We start from the raw sequence: 25,110 nt of genomic DNA on the forward strand, positions 1-25,110 counted from the left end.
AATCCCCTCTAGTTCCATCCATGTCGATGCAAATGGTGGGTATTCATCCTTTGTGATGGCTGAGTAGTATTCCATTATATAGGGGCACCTGGGTGGCTCAGTGGGTTAAAGCCTCTGCCTTCGGCTCAGGTCATGATTCCAGGATCCTGGGATTGAGCCCCGCATCGCATTAGGCTCTCTGCTCAGCAGGGAGCCTGCTTCCTCCTCTCTCTCTGCCTCCCTCTCTGCCTACTTGAGACCTGTCTGTCAAATAAATAAAATCTTTAAAAATAAATAAATAAATAAAATCTTTTAAAAATTCCATTATATATATGAACCACATCTTCTTTATCCATTCATCTGTTGAAGGACACAGCAGCAGTGTCCACAATACCCCTTTTCTTCTTAATTTACTACCATGGGTTGCTCCAGTCAGCTTTTCACATTTACGCTTTTTTAAGCTCTGCACCAGGTACCATTTCCTAAACCTCCTCACAGTTCTAAGGGATGCTATTAAAATTTTAAAGTGGTTCTCTGAAACTTTGTGCTCCAATTTCACTTGGGGAGGTTTAAGAGTTACATGGTACTCTGACATTTTCTCTGGAAACATATTCTTTCTTCCATTGTATTGCTCAGTCCCCTAATTTATACATTATTTTGGTAAGTAAAGAGCTAAGGATCACAAAACCAGCTTTCTAGTCGTTTACTGCATTTGCATCATATGATCTGGCCTCGTTTCTCTGGGCTTATGGGATCTTTATCAGAACAACAGGTCAAGTCACATGTAACATCATGTTATAGCTCCTTAAATTCTTTTTCTATCTGCTAATTTCCTTCTTTTGGCATAGATTATTTTCACTTACAAGTTTGGATTCCTAAGATATCTTATTAAATTTTGTTTCCTGTGAGTTTAACTTTCTCCTGAGGGTTATTAGGTGCTTTAGCTGATCATGTATAATTGGGTGGAGTAAAACTTAGGCCTTAGCTTTGTGCCCCTCCTTGTAATTTAGGGGTATGAGTTGGGCATGGACAAAGAACACTTCTGCTTCAGGACAGAAAGCCTGTGGTTGTAATTTGTAACTCTTCCTTGGCATTCTTAAAACTGTGTCCTTCAGGGGCACCTGGGTGGCTCAGTCAGTTAAGTGTCTGCCTTTGGCTTAGGTCATGATCCCAGGGGTCCTGGGATGGAGCCCTGCATTGGGCTCCCTGCTTGGTAGGGAGTCTGCTTCTCTTTCTCCCTCCACCCCTCCATGTGCCTGTGCTCGCTCTTTCTTCTCTCTCTCAATAAACAAACAAAATCTTTGGGGGGAAAAAAACCCCTGCCTTCTTCAGTGGTAATTTCATGACCCTCAGGATATGGAAGGGAAATACAGGGACAGTGTAGGCCAATCTACCTACACTTATTGTTAATTTCTCAGTGCTTCTAGGTTCCAGCACAACCCCAATGATAACCTCTCACATTATGTTTGGATACTGTTTTTGCTTCACAGTAGAATTAGAACAGACATTGTTGAGGTGTGGGGGATCCGTGTACTTTAAAAAAGTGCTCTAAACTGTGTCCTAGCCTTGACAACCAGCCCTTTTTCATTCAGAACTATAGTCCCTTATACTGATGGCAACTACCTTTTTTGCTGCATAGGTCACTCTGATTATATGATTCTGTGAGATCCCTCAACCTCCTGAGGCATCTCTAGGATTGAATTCTGAGGAATGAACTTATACCCATCCCTTCATCTTGTTAGGCCTTGTACAGCCCAAGAATTCTATACTTTATCTAGTCATTGTTAATCTCTAATCATGAGACATTTTTAAGCATATTAATAGGAAATAGATGTTCCTTTGGGGAAGAAAAAGCTTAACATATTCTGGCGAAGTAAGAAATGACTCAAACTTTAAGAATAAATGAGTGACTGGGGAGCTTAGGTGGCTCATTTGGTTATGTATCTGCCTTTGGCTCCGGTCATGATCCCAGGGTCCTGGGATCAAGCCCCACATTGGGCTCCCTGCTCAGTGGGGAGCCTGCTTCTCCCTCACCCTCTGCATCTTTAAAAAAAAATACATGAGTGGAAAGATAGGAAATTTGTGTTAGTAAAGGAATGGTGTGACCTCTGAATCCACTTTATACAGAAAGAAGAAGCAGTATTGTGAGTATGGTGATAAAATATAATTCAAAACGGACATTTCTCTGGGGGCTGGCTCAGTTGGTGGAACATGTGACTCTTGATTCTGGGGTCGTGAGTTTAAGCCCCGCATTGGGCATAGAACTTACTTACAAATAAATAAATAAAATTAAAATTAAATAGACAATTCTGTAAAGAAGAATTATGTACTATAATAATTTAACTGTGAAACAGATATATTCCCAGTGCATATCAACAAAAATGTTATGTATGCATCTTTAAAGAAATTGAGCTGATTTGGACTATGTATATAATCCGAGGGTACCATGGGTATCCTTTGTGTTGGAAAAAAATATGGACATTTTATTTCCTTATCTGTATTTTCTGAATTTTATATAATGATTATAATGAATAGGTATCTGTTACAATTAAAGAAATGTTACTTTCAAAGTAAGATTAAAAAGAGATGAAAAATTAATATGCCTTGAGCTTTTATAATGAACCTTACAAAATTTAAATAAGGATAGAGCTGAAAGTAAACATTTATTTTGGCTCAGATGTTGCTTTGTGAATTTTTCAGTGGAAGTGAAGAAGCTCTTTCCAATGAAGACTGTGAAAATGTTTACCACTTGGTGTACTCAGCACATCGCCCTGTTGCTGTGGCAGCTGGAGAATTCCTTCACAAAAAGTGAGTTAATTATCTTTGAAACCAGATTCTACTTTTGTATTTTTGTTTTATTGTTGATTTATAATTAGTAGAAGAGAGTAATAGTGAGTAAAAACAGTGTTGGAAGTGACCACTTCAAATTCTGGAGGTTGTAATATCCTTTCAGCCTATGTGCAATCATGAATCAAATCCCTAAGAATAATGTCCCTTCTGACATACTCCTTTTTCCTGAAATCTAAAAGGATGGTTCCCCACTAGGGTGTGCGTGGAGATTGGGGAAGTACATGAATTGTATAAAAGCTTCTGCAAATAATTTGTATTTCATTTAACCAAGTATTTTTCCTTTTAAAATTCTTAGTTCTCATCTTACCTTCTCAAACATTTATAATCTAAAATCACTTTCAAAATACCTCCCAACCTTTCATGATTGTTGTTTTTTGTTTTTTAGCAACTCTTCCTATGGGGGTTGAGGATTATTTTAATCAGTAATCTGTAGTGATTCTAAAAGCTATAAATATAGTCGCAGTTTAATTAAAAAGCAAAAACCTCATCTTTTTTTGATAAAACATAAAACTAATGAGAGTTTATGAATATAATTAAGTATTTTTATGAAATAGATTTTGATGTTGGTCTTCCGTATGATCTATAATTTATTAGTAAGTTAATTTATTCTTAAAGTTTAAAAATACCTGGAGAGTTTTTTTTACTGTGTTTTACTTTGTTTTTGTTTGTTTGTTTGTTTATAGATTTAATTTAGTGACTCTGATTATTGCCAGGTAAACCCAGAAGTCTACTACATGTAGTCATTTGTGATTATACTAAGCACAGTTATAAGTCATGCAGTGGGCAACTGTTGTGCATGGGTGATTAATTTTGATAATGGCCTGGCCCTCCATTCAGCATCTGCATCTCAGTGCTGCAGCAACAAACTGGCTTACTTGGTGATACCTCTCAAAGTGGGAAAAGTTGTTTCTATGTGAAATACCTTTCTTTGAGAAGGAAGTTGGCTACTAGTGAGTACTGTTAATGAAAGTAAAGAAGAAAGTCAGGATTTTCAGGCATGACTTTTTTAACATAATATACTGAATTTGCCACTGGCGCTGACAGCTATGGCTAATGGAATAGTGTTATTTCCGTATTTATCTTGAGGTGTTGACTCTCACAAATATCAAGGGGATACTGTAGTCTTGACTTCTCTTCCTTTTCCAGGACTGATATATTCTAGTTAGTCTCTGTTCTCTACTTAAGTTTTCAAAAAGCTTTGTGTTTTTAGAGTTTATTGCTTTTATAGTTTCAGTGAAAAAGTAGATTTCAGAAGGTGGTCCTCTACAGAATAGAGGCCATAAACTGGCAGCACTTGCATCAGAAAGGTGCGTGGATATATCTTACCTTATCTGCCGTGTATTTTTCTAAGTTTGAAATACTTGCTAAAAAGTTTAAAATTGGAATGTTTTAAAGAACAATCCACAAATACAGGCCTTTGGTATTTCTTTGTGAAAATGAAGCCAATTTCTATTCAAATGGAAGGTTCACTCCATAAGCTTATTTTATGTCCTTGCCCTGGAGATACAGTTTGAGAACTTTAGATTTCTAATGTCTTGGAGCATTCTTCCATCATTTAATATTGTGATCTTGTCAAATCTTAACAAGTAAGCTTTGGTATAGCCTCAGGAGTTCAATGAGTAAAAGAAAAACATGCAAGTGTGCACATACACATTTAGTCTGTTTTGTAGTCTAGTTTTAAGCTGTTCATAAGCTTAACCACATGTCTATAAAATAGTGAACGTATCTGAAATGAGTATTTTAATAGTCATCAAAAATCTATAGTTTAGTTTTAGAAAAATTAAAATTAAGAAAAATTAAAAATTAAGTTGATTTCTCTTATATTTATATATAGTAAATGTGATTATCCAATTCTGTACATTTCAGTAATAAAGGACCGTCATTTTTTCCCATTTGTTCCTTCCTCTGAAAGCCATCCAAGCTTTGGATGGTTTTCTCTTAAACCAGTCTAATAGCTATGCTGATATAGCTTCAAAGTATTGCTCTATTCTTCTTCCCTTGCCATATAGTTTCCCCTGCCCCCCAAATAATCAACTATTCTGTATTCATTTTCTTCTTGTGATTGGCTTATTTTTATGTGACATGAAATTATTCTTACTTTATTCAGTTATTTAGCCTCTCACGTGAAGGGCCCACTGTAATTTCCATATCTAAACCAGCACATACTATATCCCTAGTCCTACTTCTTTGTTTTTCCTTACAACACCTGAGATATAGTATATATTTATCTACTATTTATTTCTGTCCATTAGCGTGAGAGCTCAATGAGAATAGGGATTTTGTCTTTGTTCACTGTTATATCCCATTTACCTAGAGCAATACCTGGGAATAAGACACCTATAGCAGTCCTTAAAATTTTTAGAATAAATCCTCTTAGCAAATTAAAATTTCTAAGTCATGTCTTTGTCTTATTTTAGAAGTTTTGTCACTAAGTGATATTTTTAAAAATTTAATGTTCTTGTCATTTTATTCTGTACTGGTTAGTGAGTACTGTTTTTAGGTAATAAGCTGAAAATGCTAGAAGTAAACATTAAAAGTATGAATTTTTATAACCTTTTTTAAGATTCTATTTATTTATTTGAGAGAGAGAGAGAGAAAAGGAGCAGGAGGAGGGGCAGAGGGAGAAGCAGACTCCCTGCTGAACGGGGTGCCGGACATTCAACCTACTGAGCCACCCAGGTGCCCCACTTTCTTTAAAACATATGGTTAAATTCTTTAATTACTTCACTCTGAAATTAGTATTTAAGAAAATAGAACTCTTTTTTTTTTTTTTTAAAGATTTTATTTATTTATTTGACAGAGAAAGAGCGATCACAAGTAGGCAGAGAGGCAGGCAGAGAGAGAGGACGAAGCAGGCTCCCTGCAGAGCAGAGAGCCCGATGCGGGGCTCGATCCCAGAACCCTGAGATCATGACCTGAGCCGAAGGCAGCGGCTTAATCCACTGAGCCACCCAGGCGCCCCAGAAAATAGAACTCTTTTTAAAATTATATATGTTCTAGTATCTATCATATAGGATAAGAAGTTTATATTTTTGTGAATATTTGAACATTGATTAGTCAAAAAGCTTTCTTTTACATTGTGTGTATGATTGAATTGTACAAAATTGTTTAGATCTAACCATTTTTAACCTATAAGAACATCAGTTGCATGGTTTGAAATAAATCAGTAACCTGATATCTGATACTGCCTTTTAAATACTAAAATAATTTGTACAATGAAGGAAAAGACTAAAATTTGTATCCATGCAAATTCCTAATGCTCTGGTTTTGTTACTTATTTCTAGGCTGTTCAGCAGACACGACCCACAAGCAGAAGAAGCATTAGCAAAGAGGAGAGGAAGGAACAGTCCAAATGGGAACCTCATTAGGATGCTGGTTCTTTTCTTTCTTGAAAGTGAGGTATGGTTTCACTTACTTGTGGAACAAGAAGAATAGCATGAAGGACATTAGGAGAAGGAAGGGGAAAATGAAGAGGGGGAAATCGGAGTGGGAGATGAACCATGAGAGACTATGGACTCCTGGAAACAAACTGAGGGTTTTAGAAGGGAGTGGTGGAGGATTGGTGAGCCTGGTGGTAATAAGGAGGAAAATTTTTCCGTGGAGAAAGCTGGTCCTGGGGGCGAGCTTGGTAAGTGCGGAGGCAGGGGCGGAGACGCCGGGCCACCCCCCGGCTGGGCTGGTACATGATCTAACGGGAGCAGAGACAGCGCCTCCAGTGTCCGGCCTCTGGCCTCCTCACAGGGGTGAGCGCGCCCGGGAGCCGGTTTCTTGAAGGGGAAATGGGGAGGGGTGTGTGTGTGTGAAGGAGCTGGAGAGAGGGAAACGGAGATGTTGCATGGAGCACTGGGTGTTATAAGCAAACAATGAATCATGGAACACTACATCAAAGACTAATAATTTACTGTATGGTGACTAACATAACATTATAAAAAATTTTAAAATAATACAATAAGAAAAGAAAGTGAGGTAGATTTTAATATAACTATTTTTTGTATTCAATTACATTTTAAATAAAATTATTATTCATTGTAATTAATTGACATTTTTCATCCTGTGAAAATAAGCCTGTTTCTTACAAAATTGCCTGCATGGATTGTCTGATTATTGAATATGTATTCTGCCTTTTGTGGGAGTATTTTTGCAGGTATAGGTCCACACTGAATATAGGCTAGCAATTTTTAAACTTCAGTAGTATCATAGTACTACCCAATTGTTTGTTGTTGCTTTTTTTCCTTGAATTTTTGTGTGTAGATTTTAAATTATATAAAGATCTTGTAAAAATTGTCAAGGTGTTAAAACCATTAGTTCTAACTTGTTTAAAAATTACATTTTTAAGGAGAAATAAAATAGGAATTTAAATGTTTTAATTAGTAGATGTACAGTCTCCATTAGCAGTATTTTCATGTGACATTTTGATGTCATTTATCACTTAAATGTTTTTGAAATTAACATTCATAATACAGTATCTATCAGAATTTGCTTGCACAAGTGAACTTTGGTTTGCCCAGAAAAATCTAGAGATCTTGGACCCTGAATTAAAAGATTTTTGGTTTGTGTTGGGATGTCCAGGAAGGTGAAAAACTTCAATGATTTTGATTACTCAAATTTGAAAATCCTAGAGAAACTCTGTAGGATGAGAAGTAGACAAACAGGCAACCTATAGGGAAATTGTAATCAGAGAATTAGGAACTGTGTCAGTAGAATAAGTGGAATTAGGACAAAGCAGAGCAGAAGACTTACTGATATTTCTTAGGCAAATTGGAAAGAACAGAGAATGAATAAAGTCAGAAACAAAACCGTCTGCAGAGTTGTATTTGAATAAAGGATATATGTTTAGGAAGTGCTTTAAATATGTATACAAATTACATGGGGATCTTGTTAAATAACATGCCAGTTCCAATTCAGTAGGTCTGAGGTGTAGTCACAATGTGCTGCATTTCTAACTGCTCCTAGATGCATCTTGTAATGTTTCTGCCTTCAGTCCAGGGACCGACCACACTTTACGTTTTGAGGGTTTAAAACATTAATTTCTTAAAAAGCAAGTGTGGATATATTATGGAATAAAATACAGAATACTTGTGAGGTTTAAGATAAAACATTAATCATTAAATCTCACACTTGTGATAGACCATTTTTTTTTTAAGATTTTTTTATTTATTTGACAGACAGAGATCACAGGTAGGCAGAGAGGCAGGCAGAGAGAGAGGAGGAAGCAGGCTCCCCGCGGAGCAGAGAGCCTGATGCGGGGCTCGATTCCAGAACCCTGGGATCATGACCTGAGCCGAAGGCAGAGGCTTTAACCCACTGAGCCACCCAGGCGCCCCGTGATAGACCATTTCAAGTTATACCTTTAAATTTTAAAAAGTTATACTTTTAAAGGAATGGGATTAAAAGTATTATGCAAAGTCAAATCCTTCATGAAAATGTAACTTTAATAGCAAAAATAGTTTCAAAATTTGATAGCGATAAGACATGTAAATAATACTTAAAACATTTGTTGGAAACTTTAAGAAATATGATGATCTAGACTAATTGAATTTGGTTGTTCATTGGAGGAAAATTTTTTGGATCTCTGAAACCCTGAGGACTTTTCTTTTTGATATATTAAGACTGTAAGTACTTAGTTTTACACAGTTTCATCTTTTAATTGAAGCAGTAATTTGTAATGTGTATGCCACTCTATTTTCAGGTGGTATTACTATATTTTTGTGTTTGCTGCTGTGTACTAAAGTGTTAGGAGAACATTAAGATATATTTCTCAGTTCTCTATGGCATTCTAGTCAGATACAGAAGCAACTGCAAATCGTATTTAAAAGGTTTTAGTCGATTTGTGATAATAATGTATTCTATAATCTCCCGTGTTTCACAAGAAACATCTTTGTTAAAATCTCTTTTCTTATCCTGTAAAACTAGTGTACACCTGGAACTTAAAGCTTATTAAAGCTGTATTCTTATGGTGGAATTCTCATTGTGTTTTACTCTGAATTCCTCTTTACATTACTGCAACACGTTAATTACTAATATTTTAGTAATAGACTCATAAAAAGTTGAATTGCAAGAGACTTTAAAGGTCATAATGTAGAACAAATCCAGTTTACAGATAAATCACTAATCAGTAGGATTAACTGAAGTAATTATCATCTTTCTTTCTTCGTTTTACTAGGTTTTAAGACTAACATTTCAGTAATAGAATTCTGAAATACTGAAGTAAAAGAGATTTATAGTCAAAAGAGGAGTTTACCTCTTTTATATGTGAATTACATGTGAAATAATAGAGATTAAGAGATATGTCTAAACTAGTTAATTTTTTTTGTACCAAAAAGTGACATTTTAAAGCCATCACAACCTTTATAGCAGTCACTGATTTCAGTATGACAATTGGTAGGACAATGGTACTTTAATGTGATGAGTCCAGATTTCCCAGATACTCCCTATGGAGTAACCATAGAACTTATTGTATAAATGGATACTTTTTAGAGTAACAAAGATACTATCAATAATTATTTAAAAGCATAAAGCATAACCCAAAACATTGCTGATGATGTAGAAATAGGATCACCCTCCTTCTAGGCATATGAAATGAAGAAGTTAATTATCACAGTATAAAACACAGTATAAAATGGAAGATTAACAGACATTGACATATCCAAGGAATCTGCCCATGATGCTCATGAATGATAACTTTTTTTCTTATTTGTTTTTATATGTCCTTTAAGATTCACTGACAACTGGCTCTGTTTCATCAGAGAATAAAACCCAGTATAGGAGTATTTAGAATTTTAAACTTAGTAACTTGAGGTGATTATTTGCATCGTAAATGATTTTTCATAAAAAGAATCAAAGGTTTCATTATACAGTCAGCTCCATTCGTGTATTTGACTGCTTGATGGAGAAGTCAGCAGGCAGAGAAAACATGTAAAATACTATGAGTAATTTTGAAGCCAATTAAAGATGAATCAGAATGTGCCCAGAAAATTGTAATTAAGGTCACCAGAAAAATGAACTTAATTTGCCTTATATACAAGTTTAGGAGACACCCTATGAAATAAGTTACACTTAGATGTAGCAGAGTAAAATCCACCTAGATATAAATGTAATTTTATATATAATTTTAATCTATATGTTTCATATAAATTGTAAATAAATTTAAATCTAATTTCAATTATCTATTTTGTATACGGTGACTCTTTACCTATTGAGTTACCTTTTTTCATCTAATTCCTGAAGAATGCTTGTAAGTAACTAATTTTCATGCTGTTTTTATAAAATTATGATGCCAAAAACTCCTCTTAGAAAATTTATTTTTGTTTCATTTTTAGGGTTCCAGGTCCTTTTTAGTCCCAGGATTTTCTGTAGCCATTGAGAATGCCTCAGGACCTTCCTTCCTATAGCTTTATCTTTCACTACCAATAGAAGGTCGTTGGTATAAAGTGTCTGAAAGACAATTATAACCTTTTACCCTTACTGGCCATATTTGAACTTTTTTTTCTCCAACATGAATTTTCATGGTATTATTACAGAGATTTGAGACTAGCAAGTTATGTGGTCATCATGTATGCCCCAAGACAGGAAGACTATCTCATAAACATTACATCAAGCTAATTTCTGACTAACCATGTTATAATGATTGTTGTTACTTAACACTGGTGAATTTGAAACAGAAAATGGGCCACACATTCTCATGTCCTTCTGGTATACACATTGAGTTTGAAAAAACTGGTTACTGGTGTTAAAAGAATGGATTCTACTAAGTCACCACCTTAACTAATCAAAAAGATGAGGAAATTGTCCAAGAAGTTAGCATCTACTTTGAAAATACTGGCTATCACACAAAAAAATTTCTGGAACAATGACAAAATGCTTAAGCTGAATTTCAACATGCCTTGGTTCAAGGCATAGAGAAGTCATCTTTAAAAACGCCAGTGATTATGGAATTACACTACTTAAAGCCTTGAATTGTGCCAACAATTCTTTTCACTCACCTGAAAGAAAACCTCATGCTGAATAAGTCAGGATGAAAGAGAACTGTGAGGAATTTATGGAAGCTATAAAATTAATGATTAATTCTATTAGAGTTAAATAACCCATAGCCATATACAGGGCAACGAAGAGCACGAAAATTTTTGAGATTTTCTGGTAGAAATCTGAAGTAAACCAAAGATGGGAGCAGCACAGACTGGTGAAAGGATTAAATTATAGGTAGTAATTAAGTGGCTGCCTTAGCTGAGCTTATTCTTCCCTTTAGAAACATATTTGGGATGTGCACATTGGTCCAAGAAATAAAAGAGTGGATGAGTGCCCCAGATAATTTATGGCCATCAGGAGGGACAGGGAACTTCAGCATTCAAAAGAACTTGCATAGCTACATGTTAGAGGAAAAGCCTGCCTGATTATAGATTCCGTCTTTCCACTTCATGCACAACGTAGGAACCCAGGACCTTGCAATCAGACTTAAGAAAGGCATTCTTACTACCAATATTTTTGAGTCCAGAATATTAACATTATAGGAACTAATAACCAAGAATTACTGAAACTTGAAGCACAGAACCCAGCATTGGTGAAAAAATTTGATTAATTCCTCTGGATATAAGAAGAAGCTATTATGAAAGAGGAGGGGCATTCATAGAAATTAGAAACATGATTTCCAAAATTTTGGAGTGAAGCAGATCATTAAATGGCCTGAATGGACATAACCAAGGATTGGCTATAGATTAAACCAAGGGATTTTTTCCAGAAGGTAGTACATAAGTAATGTGAGAAGACATATTGGTGAGAATTCACCAGTATGAGTAGCAGCAATCATTATAACATGGTTAGTCAGAAATTAGCTTGACGTATTATTTATGATATAGTCTTCCTGTCTTGGGGCATACCTGATGACCACAAAGGAAAAGACGGGAAGTACGCATTGTTGTCTGTAGGAGTTCTGTAAAAGAGAACAGAGAATAGAGAGGAAGAACTAGTCAAAGGACATGCCGTTAAAATAGTTACCACCCATATATTCTATATAGAAAGTATTATTTGAGGATGTTTTCTAGCAAAATAAAAAATGAAGACAGTAAAAGGAAAACAAGGAATATAAGTAACGTTGGTGAGCAAATAAATCAGAAAAAAACATAAAACTAAGCCTACATAGTATGGCTGTGAAGCTTAAGGCAAATACCTAAAAAATATTCTTAAAATGTAGGAGTGCAATGTAAAATTAAATGAAGTAAATAAATGTGTTAGGGACCTTAGTGATAGAAAAATACATTAGAAAATAAACTGAAGAAACCACAGGTAAGACAAGAAAATGTCAGTAGAGCATAGAGAATCAGAATCCAGGAATATTTCCAATATCAGTTATACAAATTTATAAAAAGTAGATTGTCATTTAGGGTAAAAATAAACAGATGAAAAATGTTTATAGAACAAATCAGTCAAAACACAGGAAGTTTATACACAGAAAATAAACAACCTGGATAAAGGCTAGATATAATTAACAAATGCTTACAGAAAGTTGAGGAGACAGTACCATATAAGACAAGACAGAATTGAGGACCAAAAATATTAAGAGAAACAGAGAGGGGATATTTTATATGTATGGAAGGTCTAATCTACCAAAAATATAATTATGAACTTTTTTATACCTATTTTATGGACATACTTAACATGTACACAGAGTCAGGCATAAAAGCAAGTTTATTTAATATTTAACATAGGGGTTTATTCAATTGTGGTGAAATAGACATAACAAAATCTATCATTTTAACTATTTTGAAGTATATCATTCATTCCATTAAATTAAATCACATGGCTGTGCAACAGTCAATGCCATTCATCTCTAGAACTTTTAAAAAATACTTCCCAAACTGAAACACTATACCCTTTAAATAGTAATTTCATTCTAGCATGGGTTTTAATAGCTCCAACTTTGAAACTGTTTTTCTGTTTTCTGCTGCTAATTTCCATTTTTGAAACCAGGTGGTACACTACTTATAGCTGTCATTGGAATGATGTGAGTGAAGACCTGGGAATAGTTTCCTAGGATGTGTAAATTTGGAAAGTTAAAATGTACCTTGCTACAAACTTTTTCTTGTGTTCTTTCTAAGTAGAGATGCTAATCCATATTATCTACTCTGGAGAAAATCATTGGAAAACTCTCTGTGTGTGCATATATGTGTGTGGTTTTCCGAGGCACTTGAGGAGCTAGAATGTAAGATTTGAAATGCAGTGGAAATGAAGTATAGAATTAAGGAGTCCAAATGAAGCAGAGCTTTCAATCGATCATCAAAATGCACATAGGAAAAAAAATGCACATAGAAGAATTAATGATAGAATTAAGAATGAGGAAGAAAACTCACTCACTTACCAAATATGCCGTTATATCAGTAAACAACCAGTAGATCTAGAAAGGAGATTTGCATACATTTGGAGGCCACTATTCATGATGTGAAAAGTATTTTGTCTCACAAGTAGAAGCATGTATAACAAATAAGAGTTCTATGAAGTAGTACTTAACTTTCTATGTGCCATATAGGCTTTTCTGTTTTGTTTTGTTTCTTTAACTTTGGTCACAATGTATTAAATTATTAGTCCAACAAGTAATGAATGGGTTGAAATGTATAGTTTTAAAAACTCTAATCTAGAAACTGGTTTATCTGGATGACAGAACTTTTATATAAGGGTGGAGAAGTTAGTTGTAGTAGCAGAAACTAGAACAATGCCAACATCTCTACTTACCTTCTCTGAAGAGCTTTTTGAATAATATTCTTCATACTACTGCTTGTAGTAGAAAATTTGGTGTGAAGTGTTTGATGAAGAACATGAGAGTGTTTGTTACTGTGGGAACATGGATTCCAAAGAAAATTGTCAAGAGTAATGAGCAGCAAAAAGGTGAGGGGTGGGATGGGGTGGAATAGGGAATGCAATGAATTAAATGGAAATGAGAATACAAAAGAGAAGAGATAGAGTAACTTAACATTTTGACCTTGACCAAGATGACAGACATATAAAGTAAGTAGTACTAGTACCAATTTTTCAAAGGAATTCGGGAGAAAGAAAGTGATTCCTATAAAAAAAAAAAAAGGCTATTTTTACAAACAAACCAAGAATAATGAAAAGGGACCATGATCCAATTTGTAATTTCAGAAATTCCGTTAACTAGTTATACTCTCAGTTTCCTTATCTATAAATGATGTGGTTGGACTGGGAGATCCTTAACTTTACTACTGCAAAAAAATAAATTTTTTATTAAGTCTACATATTGCATCCTCATTATTTACAATGGCATACAAATATATTTGTTGTTTTTGAAGTGGCTTCTGGAATTGTTGTGACGAGGCCATCTCAGTTATAAAGAAAGTGGCTTATTAAAATGAAATAGTATTGGTTTCTTCATTAAATATTCTTCAGTCATAATTGATTTGTTATTTTTAGTTACATGAACATGCAGCCTACTTGGTGGACAGTTTGTGGGAGAGCTCTCAAGAACTGTTGAAAGACTGGGAATGTATGACAGAGTTGCTTTTAGAAGAACCTGTTCAAGGAGAGGAAGGTATAGTATTTTGACAAGATGATTTCATATTATTTTGGATTTCCATAAATAATCATAGCACTCTGTATAGGTCACCTCTTTATAAATACATGTAAATATGCTGTGTGTCTTACTAAAAAGAGAACAGTTTGTTTCCTGTAATAAGTAAGGATGTGTCTATAGTTTAAAACCGCTTTCTGGATTAAGACTGCTACCATGCTGTACAAGTTTTTAAAATGTATACGTATTGTATAGTACTCAAAAAAGTTTTCTTTGTGCTGATTTGAGACACAAAATACTGATGTGCTCAATGTAAAAAATAATGTGCACCCAGAGTTTTATTATATTTATGTGTGAGTTTGGAAAAGCCTTTGACACTCAAGGATTTAATTAGACCATAACCATCCCCTTTTGTTATGTTTCTTAATTATTAAAACCAGGAAATAAAAAATAAATTCATTTACTGAGCTTCAAAAAATAAGGAGAATTGGGGCGCCTGGGTGGCTCAGTGGGTTAAGCCGCTGCCTTCGGCTCAGGTCATGGTCACAGGGTCCTGGGATCGAGCCCCGCATCGGGCTCTCTGCTCTGCAGGGAGCCTGCTTCCCCCTCTCTCTCTGCCTGCTGCTCTACTTGTGATCTCTCTCTCTCTGTGTCAAATAAATAAATTAAAAAAAAAATTTAAAAAAAAATAAGGAGAATTAATTGTTATATGATGATTTCTGAAGTATGTATCTTATTACATGTTACTTAATAACATGAGCAGCAAAATGGATATGTATGTTTAATAAAATGCTTATATGCTAATTCTAAAAGTTTATGTGAAAATGAGTCCTTAAAACAAAAAATGCTTTTTCCTAAATGGTTTATTTTTCAAACTAACCCTAGTAGTACTTTAAAGAAATGCTATTTCACTTAAGCCATGCAACAGACTTGAAATATAGATACTTTGATGTAAGCGACAATTGTGAACTAAACCTGAACTTCAGAATTGAAAGAAGTACATTCAGATTTTTAACTCTCTATTCTTTGTAACTAGTTTCCTCATTTTTCTGATCCTTAGCTTCCTTTTCTTTATACTATAAAGGTTATTTTTGTTACATAGCTTACATAGTTTTTGTGAAGATTAAATAAGATATTATACTGTTGATTCCCTCCTCTGTTTCCTCTACTTTACTTTGTGATTCAACCCCCTGGGATATAAGAACAGATGAGCCATCCCCTGCCATAGACTTCCCAAACAGGTCACTATAGGAGAGAGATCATCCCCCAGTGTTCTTTCCAAGCAGTGATGCTAATTGGTATTATCTACTGTGGCTTTGACAAATTCAATGAGAGAAACAACAGGTATGTATCATACACAAATATACCCAGGAAAGTGGCCCAAATTGCGTATTTTATTTTATTTTTTACTCATTAACTCATTTTTTAAATTATTTTATAAATTAACATATATTATTTGTTTCAGGGGTACAGGTCTGTGATTCATCAGTCTTAAACAATACATGTTGCTCGCCACACGCATACCCTCCCCAATGTCCATCACCCAGCCACACAATCCCCCCACTCCCACCCCTCCAGCCACCCTCAACTTGTTTCCTAAGAGTCTCTTACAGTTTGTCTCCCTCTCTGGTTTCATCTTGTCTCATTTTTCCCTCCCTTCCCCTATGATCCTGTTTTATTTCTTAAATTCCACGTGAGTGAAATCATATGATAACTGCCTTTCTCTGATTTATATCGCTTAGCATAGTAGCCCCTATTTCCATCCATGTCGTTGCAAATGTCAAGATTTGGGGGGTTTGATGGCTGCATAATATTCCGTTGTATATATGTACCATATCTTCCTTATCCATTCATCTGTTGATAGACATCTAGGCTCTTTCCATAGTTTGGCTATTGTGGACATTGCTGCTATAAATATTGGAGTGCACCTGTCCCTTCAGATCACATTTGTATCTTTAGGGTAAATACCCAGTAGTGTAATTGCTGGCTTATAGGGTAGTTCTATTTTCAACTTTTTGAGGAACCTACATGCTGTTTTCCAAGCTGGCTGCACCAGCTTGCATTCCCACCAACAGTGTAGGAGAGTTCCCCTTTCTCTGCATCTTTGCTAACACCTGTCGTTTTCCTGGCTTGTTAATTTTAGCCATTCTGGCTGCTGTGAGGTGGTATCTCCTTGTGGTTTTGATTTGTATTTCCCTAATGCTGAGTGATGTTGAGCACTTTCTCATGTCTTTTGGCCATTTGCATGTCTTCTTGCAAAAATGTCTGTTCATGTCTTCTGCCCATTTCTTGATTGGATTATTTGTTCTCTGGGTGTTGAGTTTTATAAGTTCTTTATAGATTTTGGATAACTAGCCCTTTATGATATGTCATTTGCAAATATCTTCTCCCATTCTGTCAGTTGTCTTTTGGTTTTGCTGACTGTTTCCTTCGCTGTGCAAAAGATTTTGATCTTGATGAAGTCCCAGTAGTTCATTTTTGCCTTTATTTCAGTCGCCTTTGGAGATGGGTTCTAGCAAGAAGTTGCTGCGGCCAAGGTTGAGGTTGCTTCCTGTGTGTTCTCTAGGATTTTGATGGATTCCTAGCTCACATTTAGGTCTGTCATTCATTTTGAGTCTGTATTTGTGTGTGGTATAAGGAAATGGTTCATATTCATACTGCATGTGGCTGTCCAATTTTCCCAACACCGTTTGTTGAAGAGCCTGTCTTTTTTCCATTGTATAGTCTTTCCTCCTTTGTGGAAGATTAGTTGACGGTAGAAGTTGAGGGTCCGTTTCTGGGTTTTCTGTTCTGTTTCATTGATCTATGTGTTTTTGTGCCAGTACCATACTGTTTTGATGATTACAGCTTTGTAATATAGCTTGAAGTCTGGAATTTTGATGCCACCAGCTTTGGTTTTCTTTTTCAACATTTCTTTGGCTATTAAGGGTCTTTTCTGGGTCCATACCAATTTTAGGGTTATTTGTTCCAGTTCTGTGAAAAAAGTTGATGGTATTTTGATAGGGATTGTATTGAATGTGTAGATTGCTCTACATAGCATAAACATTTTAACAGTATTTTTTCTTCCAGTCTATGAGCATGGAATGTTTTTCCATTTTTTTGTGTCTTCCTCAATTTCTTTCATGAGTATTTTGTAGTTTTCTGAGTATATAAATCCTTTGTCTCTTTGGTTAGATTTATTCCTAGGTATCTTAGAGTTTTGGGTGTAGTTATAAATGGAATCAACTCCTTAAATTCTCTTTCCTCTGTCTCATTGTTGGTATATAGAAATGCAACTGATTTCTGTGCATTGAGTTTATATTCTGCCACTTTACTGAATTCCTGTAAGAATTCTAGCAATTTGGGGGTAGAGTCTTCAGGGTTTTCCACATAAAGTATCATATCATTTGCAAAGAGTGAGAATTTGACCAAATTGCTTGTTTTAAACTCAAAATATTTGCCTTATAACCTCATTCTTAATCTGTAACAGAAATCCTTCCCCAAATTTTCCCATACCTTCTCTTAAGGTAGCTGTGATTATAGTATATTTAATCCCACATTATCATTTTCTCTTTTTGCATGTGTTTTTTCCACTGGATATCCTTGGTAAGAAGTCAGGTCTGTTACTAAGTTGAGGTCTACTAGGTCAAACTCTCAACATTACTCCAAATCTCTTTTCCCTTTTGTGATCACAGGAATATGAACATACATTCTTCATTTTCTCCTTATTTTACTTAACATACATTCACAGCTAAGTTCACTGACTTTATGCATTCTGTTTCTATTTGAATCTCAATATTTTCAATTTCAATAAAATCAATTCCCCTTCCAATCAGTACAGCCCAGGGAACACTTGAGCAAAGTGTGTGGCATAGTATTTAGGAGTACATTCCATTCTTTTTTTTTTTTTTTTTACAGTTGACTGTCACTGTAGAATCAGCATATTATTAGAGCTTGTTGTCATGTTTCCATGCCATTTTCTTTTTGTCATTCCATGCTCTGTAAGGTTATTTCCAATGAGAAGAAGGAGGCAGGGATGCAGAGTAAGGGAAGAGCCAAAGTGCTGTGCTTTGGTATTGTTGACTTTTTACTCATTTAAATAAGATGTGCCAGTCAGTAGATAGTAATCACTAAGTCTGTCAGTTGTCAGTGTATTTTGCATGAATTGACTTTGTTGAAAGAACTGTGCACTATTAGGTGTTTCATGTGACTTAAATTAAGTTGACATTAGGGTTTAACTTCAGTTAAGTTAATTTGGTTTGGTTTGATTGCTTTGATTTTAGTTAGATAAGTGAGTTATAAAATGGGAAGAAGTTCTTAAGTGAACCACAGTTTTAGGATATGAATGAATCTGGGAAGCAAGGCTGAGGAGATTATGAATAACAAGTACAGAACTATAGTTGTATCATGACTCTACTTTTTACACACATTTGTTCATATGTGTACTGTTAACTCTGGCATAGAATGGCATCCAACAAAATTTTCTGTGCTATTATTTTGCTGTATTTTATGGTAGCAAAATGCCACCAATAACTTAATTATTTTTCAGACTGATTAAAAATTAAGTTATATTTTATGTAGGTGGAGTATAAAAGATGTTCCATTGGATGAAAGTTTAGTTAGCATTTGGAAACAGGACTAAAATTTGGGGAAACACATTGTCAAAGACTTATCAGTATCAACTTAAATCGCAGTAGTCTAAGACTGCCTCATAGTCTTTTTAAAGGACAGGGTTTTTTTGTCAGTGGTGGTGGTGTTGATTGTGTGTATGTGATATAGAAAAATTTTTAGAATAATATGAGGGCCTTGGTAACCAGGTAACTAGACCATAAGTAATTCATTTAATTTATGTGGGTCTCTTCTGCTTCATCTATAAAAAGAAAATCCCCCAAATTCAATGTAGATAATCTTCTGTGGTCATTTCTGTTAGTAGAAATCTATAATCCAGATACTGAATAAGGTAAATGTGGATAAATGGAATTCTTCAAAGCAGGGAATCATTACCGTATTTATAATCTAAAAATATTTATTGATCACCTTTTATATGCTGAGTATTCACACTTAGCACTTAGTGTAGTGTCCTAAACAAGTTGAGCTCACTGCCCATATGAAGATTACATTCTCGTGGGCAAGGCAGATCAAAACCAAGTAAACAGGATAATTTCAAGGGTGATGTGATGGATGATAATAAGGAGGGGTCTGTCTTCAGATTGAATCCTTAAAGGAAGATTTCTCTGAGGAGGCCACCTATGAGCCAAGAATCTGAAGGATGAGGGAGCTAGCCAAGGAAGTGTCAAAAGAGAGCCATCTAGGTAGAGTAGATAGCAGTTGCAGAGATCTGAAGCATGAGTGATACTGTTACGTTCCAGGAGCTGCAGTAGCTAGACTACAGTGAGCCAGTAGCACGAGATGAGATGGAGGCAGAAGCCAGGTAATGTAGAACATTTTAGTTTGTAAGTAGATTTATTTAGTTCATTCTGAGTAGTAGGGGAACATGGAGGGATTTTTAAATGGGAGTGATACGATCAAATTCCTATTTTAAGAAAAGTGATATTGTAAACACGGCTTGGGATAGGCAGAAGACCAGTTAGATGACTGTGGCAATGATCTCTATGGGAAATGACAATAAAAATATGGAGGAGGAAGATGGATTATAAAGAAAGAGCCCATAGCCATGTTTTAAAGATTATGGATAGGAGACAAAAGCAGGAAGAACAAGAGAGAGTAAGAGCTCTAGCAGACTATATAAAAAAGATGGTAAGATATAATTATACTTTATAGAAGCTCAGTAAAGAGGATGTTCAAGAGATCTATGGCTAATAATATCATATACTACAGAGGAGAACTGTGCAAAGATTATTGACTTTAGTGATGATTTGGATTGTTGATGACTTTTAAGCATTTCTTTTCATTGGTAGGCAAAGAGAGAAGCCACAGTTCAAGGTGATGTGAGTAGAATCAATAGTGAGGAAATGGAGATGATGTGCAAAGAGGTTTGTGAAGGTTTGGAAAGTTGTGTAGTTACCTGATAATTCATAGTGCGGACAGCTACCCATTTCTTTCTGTCGCTGTGGCTATTCGTCTCTTGTCTGTGGCTTACATTTGTTTTGCTTTCAATTTTATTACTTGGTTTTGCTCTCATATCTTAAAGGGGATTTCAACTGTTTTGAAATTTAGTATTTATCATGTCTAAATAGATGTTTCACAGTTATAAAATAACAAAATTAATGGCATTGGACACTATATGAGGTTTGATTATTCTTCAACACTAAGAAGGGTTTTGGAGCAGGGGAAAGCTTCCATACTTGATAAGTTGTTCTCTCTCCTCACTTTCCGTAGAGCAAGATTTTCTTCATAAATAAAAGAAATGTATTTAGTTCATAGACAAACTTGTCATTCCTTTATCTGCAGTGAAAAGTAAAAAATTACGAAATTCTAGAATCATAAAAATAGAGACTTAGTTTTATTGAGTGGGACACTTTTTCCTATTAGGCTCTGGATCGAGGAGTATAAATGGAAAAACAAACTTTCATGAGGCTTTCCTAAGACAGGCTGACGTTCATGTGTTTTTCTTAAGATAGTCAAAATGTTAAAACCAAAGAACTGATTAAATTAAGATGAACATACATATTATACAGAATGATTTTAGAATAAAAAGGGCAAGATTTTATTATGTCTTTGTCTTTTCATTGCTGTTGCCCAATTTTTTAAAATAATATAAACTTCTGAAGTTTAATCTCTTTCATTTATATCAAAGTCTGTCTCTATAATCCCCACATCTATTGGCCTTTAACATAAATAAATATACAGAGAAGGGGGTAGAGACAGAGATAGAATTAAGCTATTCAAATTAGCACTAAAAATCTGTCTTTAAAGATATGTAAGAGTAAATTCAACAAGGAAAGTACAAAACAGCGTGAAGAAAACCATAACATTTTCTTAAATGACATAGGATAAGATCTCAAAATTAAAAGGCTATGTTATGTTCCTGGCTGAAAAATGTTACTAAAATGTTCTTCCCATGTAATGAATAACTTTTTAAAAATACCAGTTTGAGGGGCGCCAGAGTGGCTCAGTGGATTAAAAATACCAGTTTGAGGGATGTCTGGGTGGCTCATTCGGTTAAGCATCTGACTCTTGATTTCAACTCAGGTGGTGACTTCAGGGTTGTGAAATCAGCCCCATGTCGGGCTCCATGCTGGGCATGGAGGCTGCTTAAGATTCTCTGTCTCCTTCTCCCTACCTGCCTTGTGTGCTCACTTGCGCTCTCTCCCTCAGAAAATCAATGAATTAAGAAAAATAAAATAAAAATAAATAAAATATCAGTTCAAATCCAGTGGGTTTGAGAGAGTACTGGGAGATGAGATAAGAGGAAGAACTAAGCAAAATGATTTCAAAGTTTAGGGAGAGTTCTTTTCCTCTGTTTAAAAGTCAGTATAGCATAGTCCTTAAGAGAACAGACTATGGATCAGACTACCTGGGTTCATTTCTTGACTTTACCACTAGCTAAGTACTTTGAAAGTTATTCAACCCCTCTGTTTTCCCTGTCTATAAAGCGTGAAGATACTAGCTCCTATCTCTTGGAATTGTTTTGAGGATAAAACAAGTTAATACATATAAATATCTTAGAACATTACCTTACACATAAAAAATGCTTAATTGGTATTAGCATTATAGAAATTGGAAAATACTTAGGCAAAGGACTAGGTAAACAAGTCTTGTTCAACTCAATGTTCAAATTAGTTGAATTAAGTTACATATTAAAGTACATTATAGTATATTTTAAAGCACCTATCATCAAAACAGTATGGCATTATACTAGGAATAGATATATAGATTAGTGAAACTAAATAAAGAATCCTATATATGAGAACCTAAAACATTTTTAAAATGTTTAAATGTGACATTTAAATTCAGCAGGGAAAGCTGGTTTACTTAGCAGTGGTGGAGGCCTAATTTGCTGTTCATTTGGTAGGAATAAATAGGCCTATACTTCATGCTATCAGCAGAAATAAATTCCAGACAGTTTAAAGATGTAAAAGCTAGAGAGAAGAAAATGAACTAGAAAATACATTTCTCTAATCTCTAGGATAAGGAGATTGTTGAAAGCAATACAAGAAACCCAAAAGACTTTTTATGTCTATATGAGACGATGGATATTAGTTAACTTTTTTTTTAAAGCTATTTATTTATTTATTTGACACAGAGAGACACAGCAAGAGAGGGAACACAAGCAAGGGGAGTGTGAGAAGGAGAAGCAGGCTTCCCATTGAGCAGGGAGCCCAATGCAGTGCTCAGTCCCAGGACCCTGGGAACATGACCTGAGCTGAAGGCAGACACTTAATGGCTGAGCCACCCAGGCATCCCAGATATTAGTTAACTTTGTGATAATCATTTTACAATATATATGTCAGATCATTATACTGTACAACTTAAACTTGTACTATCTATCTATATAAATATACAAGTCAAATATATCTCCTTAATACTGGAAAGAAAAAAAAGCCACAAGCCATAAAACAGATCAGTACAGATATAACTTATAAAAATTAACAATTTCTTAAAAAGAATTTCTGTCTGACAAAAATACCATGAAGAGTCTGACATCAAAAGGACAAACTGGGAGAAAATATCTGCCTCATTCAAAAGACAGAGTTAATACTTCTTATTTACAGGAGTTCAAGAAAGGTGAATAACAGTAGAAAAAATAGGCAAAGAATAAACAGACAAATCTCAGAAAAAAATTCTAAGCCAATAAACAAAATATATTTCACTATTTAGTAGGAAGGAAGAAGCAAAATGACAATGAAATACCTTATTTCAGTCACTGAAGTGGCAAATATTGAAAGGATTTATGCCATCTAGTGCTAGCCAGGGATACGAGGAACCAAACATCATCATTTCAGTTGGAGATTTGGATTACAGTAAATAGCCTTATATTTATCAGTGTCAAGATTTTAACCTTTGACCCATTACCCTCTTGGGAATTAATTCTACAGAAATTAATACCAGTTACATAAATATATGTGTGTTAATGATATTTATTACTGTATTGTTTATAGTAATAAAAATTTGGAAACAATTTGAGTAAACAGTAGAGGTGTGACTAAATTGTGGAATACTCATGTAATAACTTGTAATTATTTAAGAAAATTATTCATACATATATGTAGTGACTTGAAAGATATCAAAATCTATTGTTACTTTTTAAAAATATGTGTAACACTTTTTTATTTAAAAAAAGATACCCTATTTTATGAGCTTTAAATGATCTGCAAGGAAATACAGTAAAAATTGCCTTATTCAGAAATACAATCCTAGAAGAGACTAGGTAGTAGAAGAAATCAAAGTATATTCTGTTTTTCTTTACTTTCTACATCTCTTTCTTGTTTGATTTATGGTAAGCATGTATTACTTCATAAAAAAAAGAGAATATAGAGCTTAACTTCAGTCTTTAAAATAACCAGTAATAGAGTATGTATGTTTGCAGTTTTTAATAATTGTGTTCTCTTTAATACATGGTTATTGCAAAACTATCTACTCATACTAATACATTTTGTTTCACTTTAGCAATGTCTGACCGTCAAGAGAGTGCTCTTATAGAGCTGATGGTGTGTACAATTCGTCAAGCTGCTGAGGCACATCCTCCAGTGGGAAGGGGTACTGGCAAGAGAGTAAGTTACATTAGTGAGCAATCTACAGAAAGACTTTTAATGTGTTTAACTATCTTAAATATTTGGAGATTTTAGTGGTATATTTAAACATAAAAACATAGTATTTTTATAAATGATACATGCTGTGGTGCTTTGTCTTTATATCCTATCTACTAATTACACTTAGGTTTCAGAAACAGATTCTTTTCTTTCATGTTCCCAAAGCACCTGTACCTGCTTCTCTTCTAGTACTTTAATAATTTTCACATTCATATCTGTTAAAAATGCAGAAGGCTCTGAAAGAAAATGCCTGTTTTTACTCCTCCCTTTAGCAATTGTTTAATCTTTGGATAGTTGATTGTTTTCTTTTTGTGTTAATTCCCTTATTTGTAATATGAGGCTAATAGGTTTTAGTGGTATTAAAGATGAATTGAGATAATCACTGATAGAAAGACAAGCTCTGTTGGTATGCAGAGGTAGGTAATTCTTATCTGCACGGAAAAGAAAGCAAGAAAGGAAAGAGAGAAAGGGAGGGAAGGAAAAAAAGGAAGGAAGGAACAGAAAGGAAAAAATATAAAACTGCAGAATTTGTCCAAAAACCTTATCAAAGGGTTCTGGGAATTCACCAAAGATAGAAGACAAATAGAGAAGCATATATTTTTGAAAAAACTACCAAAGGTTAAGGTAAAAGCAACAGCAGTCTGCTGCATTTTTGCCTGGCATTATAATTCACATACACATAGCCATAAACTTGATACAGTTTTACCAGAGTGGAACATGTGTAAAAACCAGCAGCTTTGCTCTCAGAGGGGACAGACTTACGGTACAAATGGCAAAAGTCCAGAGCTTTGTGATCCAGAAATGGCAAATGTGGTAGAAACAAGGAAAAACCCAAAGCTGTGATATTCAGAGGTTGTAGTCCCAGATGGGAAGAACAGTTAACCGACCAAGAATCTAACTAAAAAATCCTGGAAATGAGAAAACCATGAAAAGGATTAGATGAGCTCTGCATATATTACTGACTGACTGAGAAACTTGAGATAACCCAATGGACAATAAAAGTCAAAGCAGACTTAAGAACTGGCTGGACTTTTTTTTTCTTTTTCTTTGTTATGTTTTTATTTTTAATTTTAA

General features: G+C 34.7%; 1 protein-coding gene across 5 annotated transcripts in view; it reads left to right on the top strand.

Moving 5' to 3' along the window:
* STAG1 (stromal antigen 1) overlaps positions 1-25,110 on the top strand; it is a 453,722-nt gene that overhangs the window by 349,813 nt on the left and 78,799 nt on the right. For all 5 annotated transcript variants that reach the window (XM_046002314.1, XM_046002311.1, XM_046002310.1 and 2 more), the window contains 4 exons: positions 2,680-2,787; positions 6,114-6,228; positions 14,248-14,365; positions 23,894-23,997. In XM_046002314.1, the coding sequence (XP_045858270.1) occupies positions 2,680-2,787; positions 6,114-6,228; positions 14,248-14,365; positions 23,894-23,997 (445 nt within the window). The remainder of the gene's footprint in view (positions 1-2,679; positions 2,788-6,113; positions 6,229-14,247; positions 14,366-23,893; positions 23,998-25,110) is intronic.

Source organism: Meles meles, chromosome 4, assembly GCF_922984935.1.
Source record: "Meles meles chromosome 4, mMelMel3.1 paternal haplotype, whole genome shotgun sequence".
Lineage (NCBI taxonomy): Eukaryota > Metazoa > Chordata > Mammalia > Carnivora > Mustelidae > Meles > Meles meles.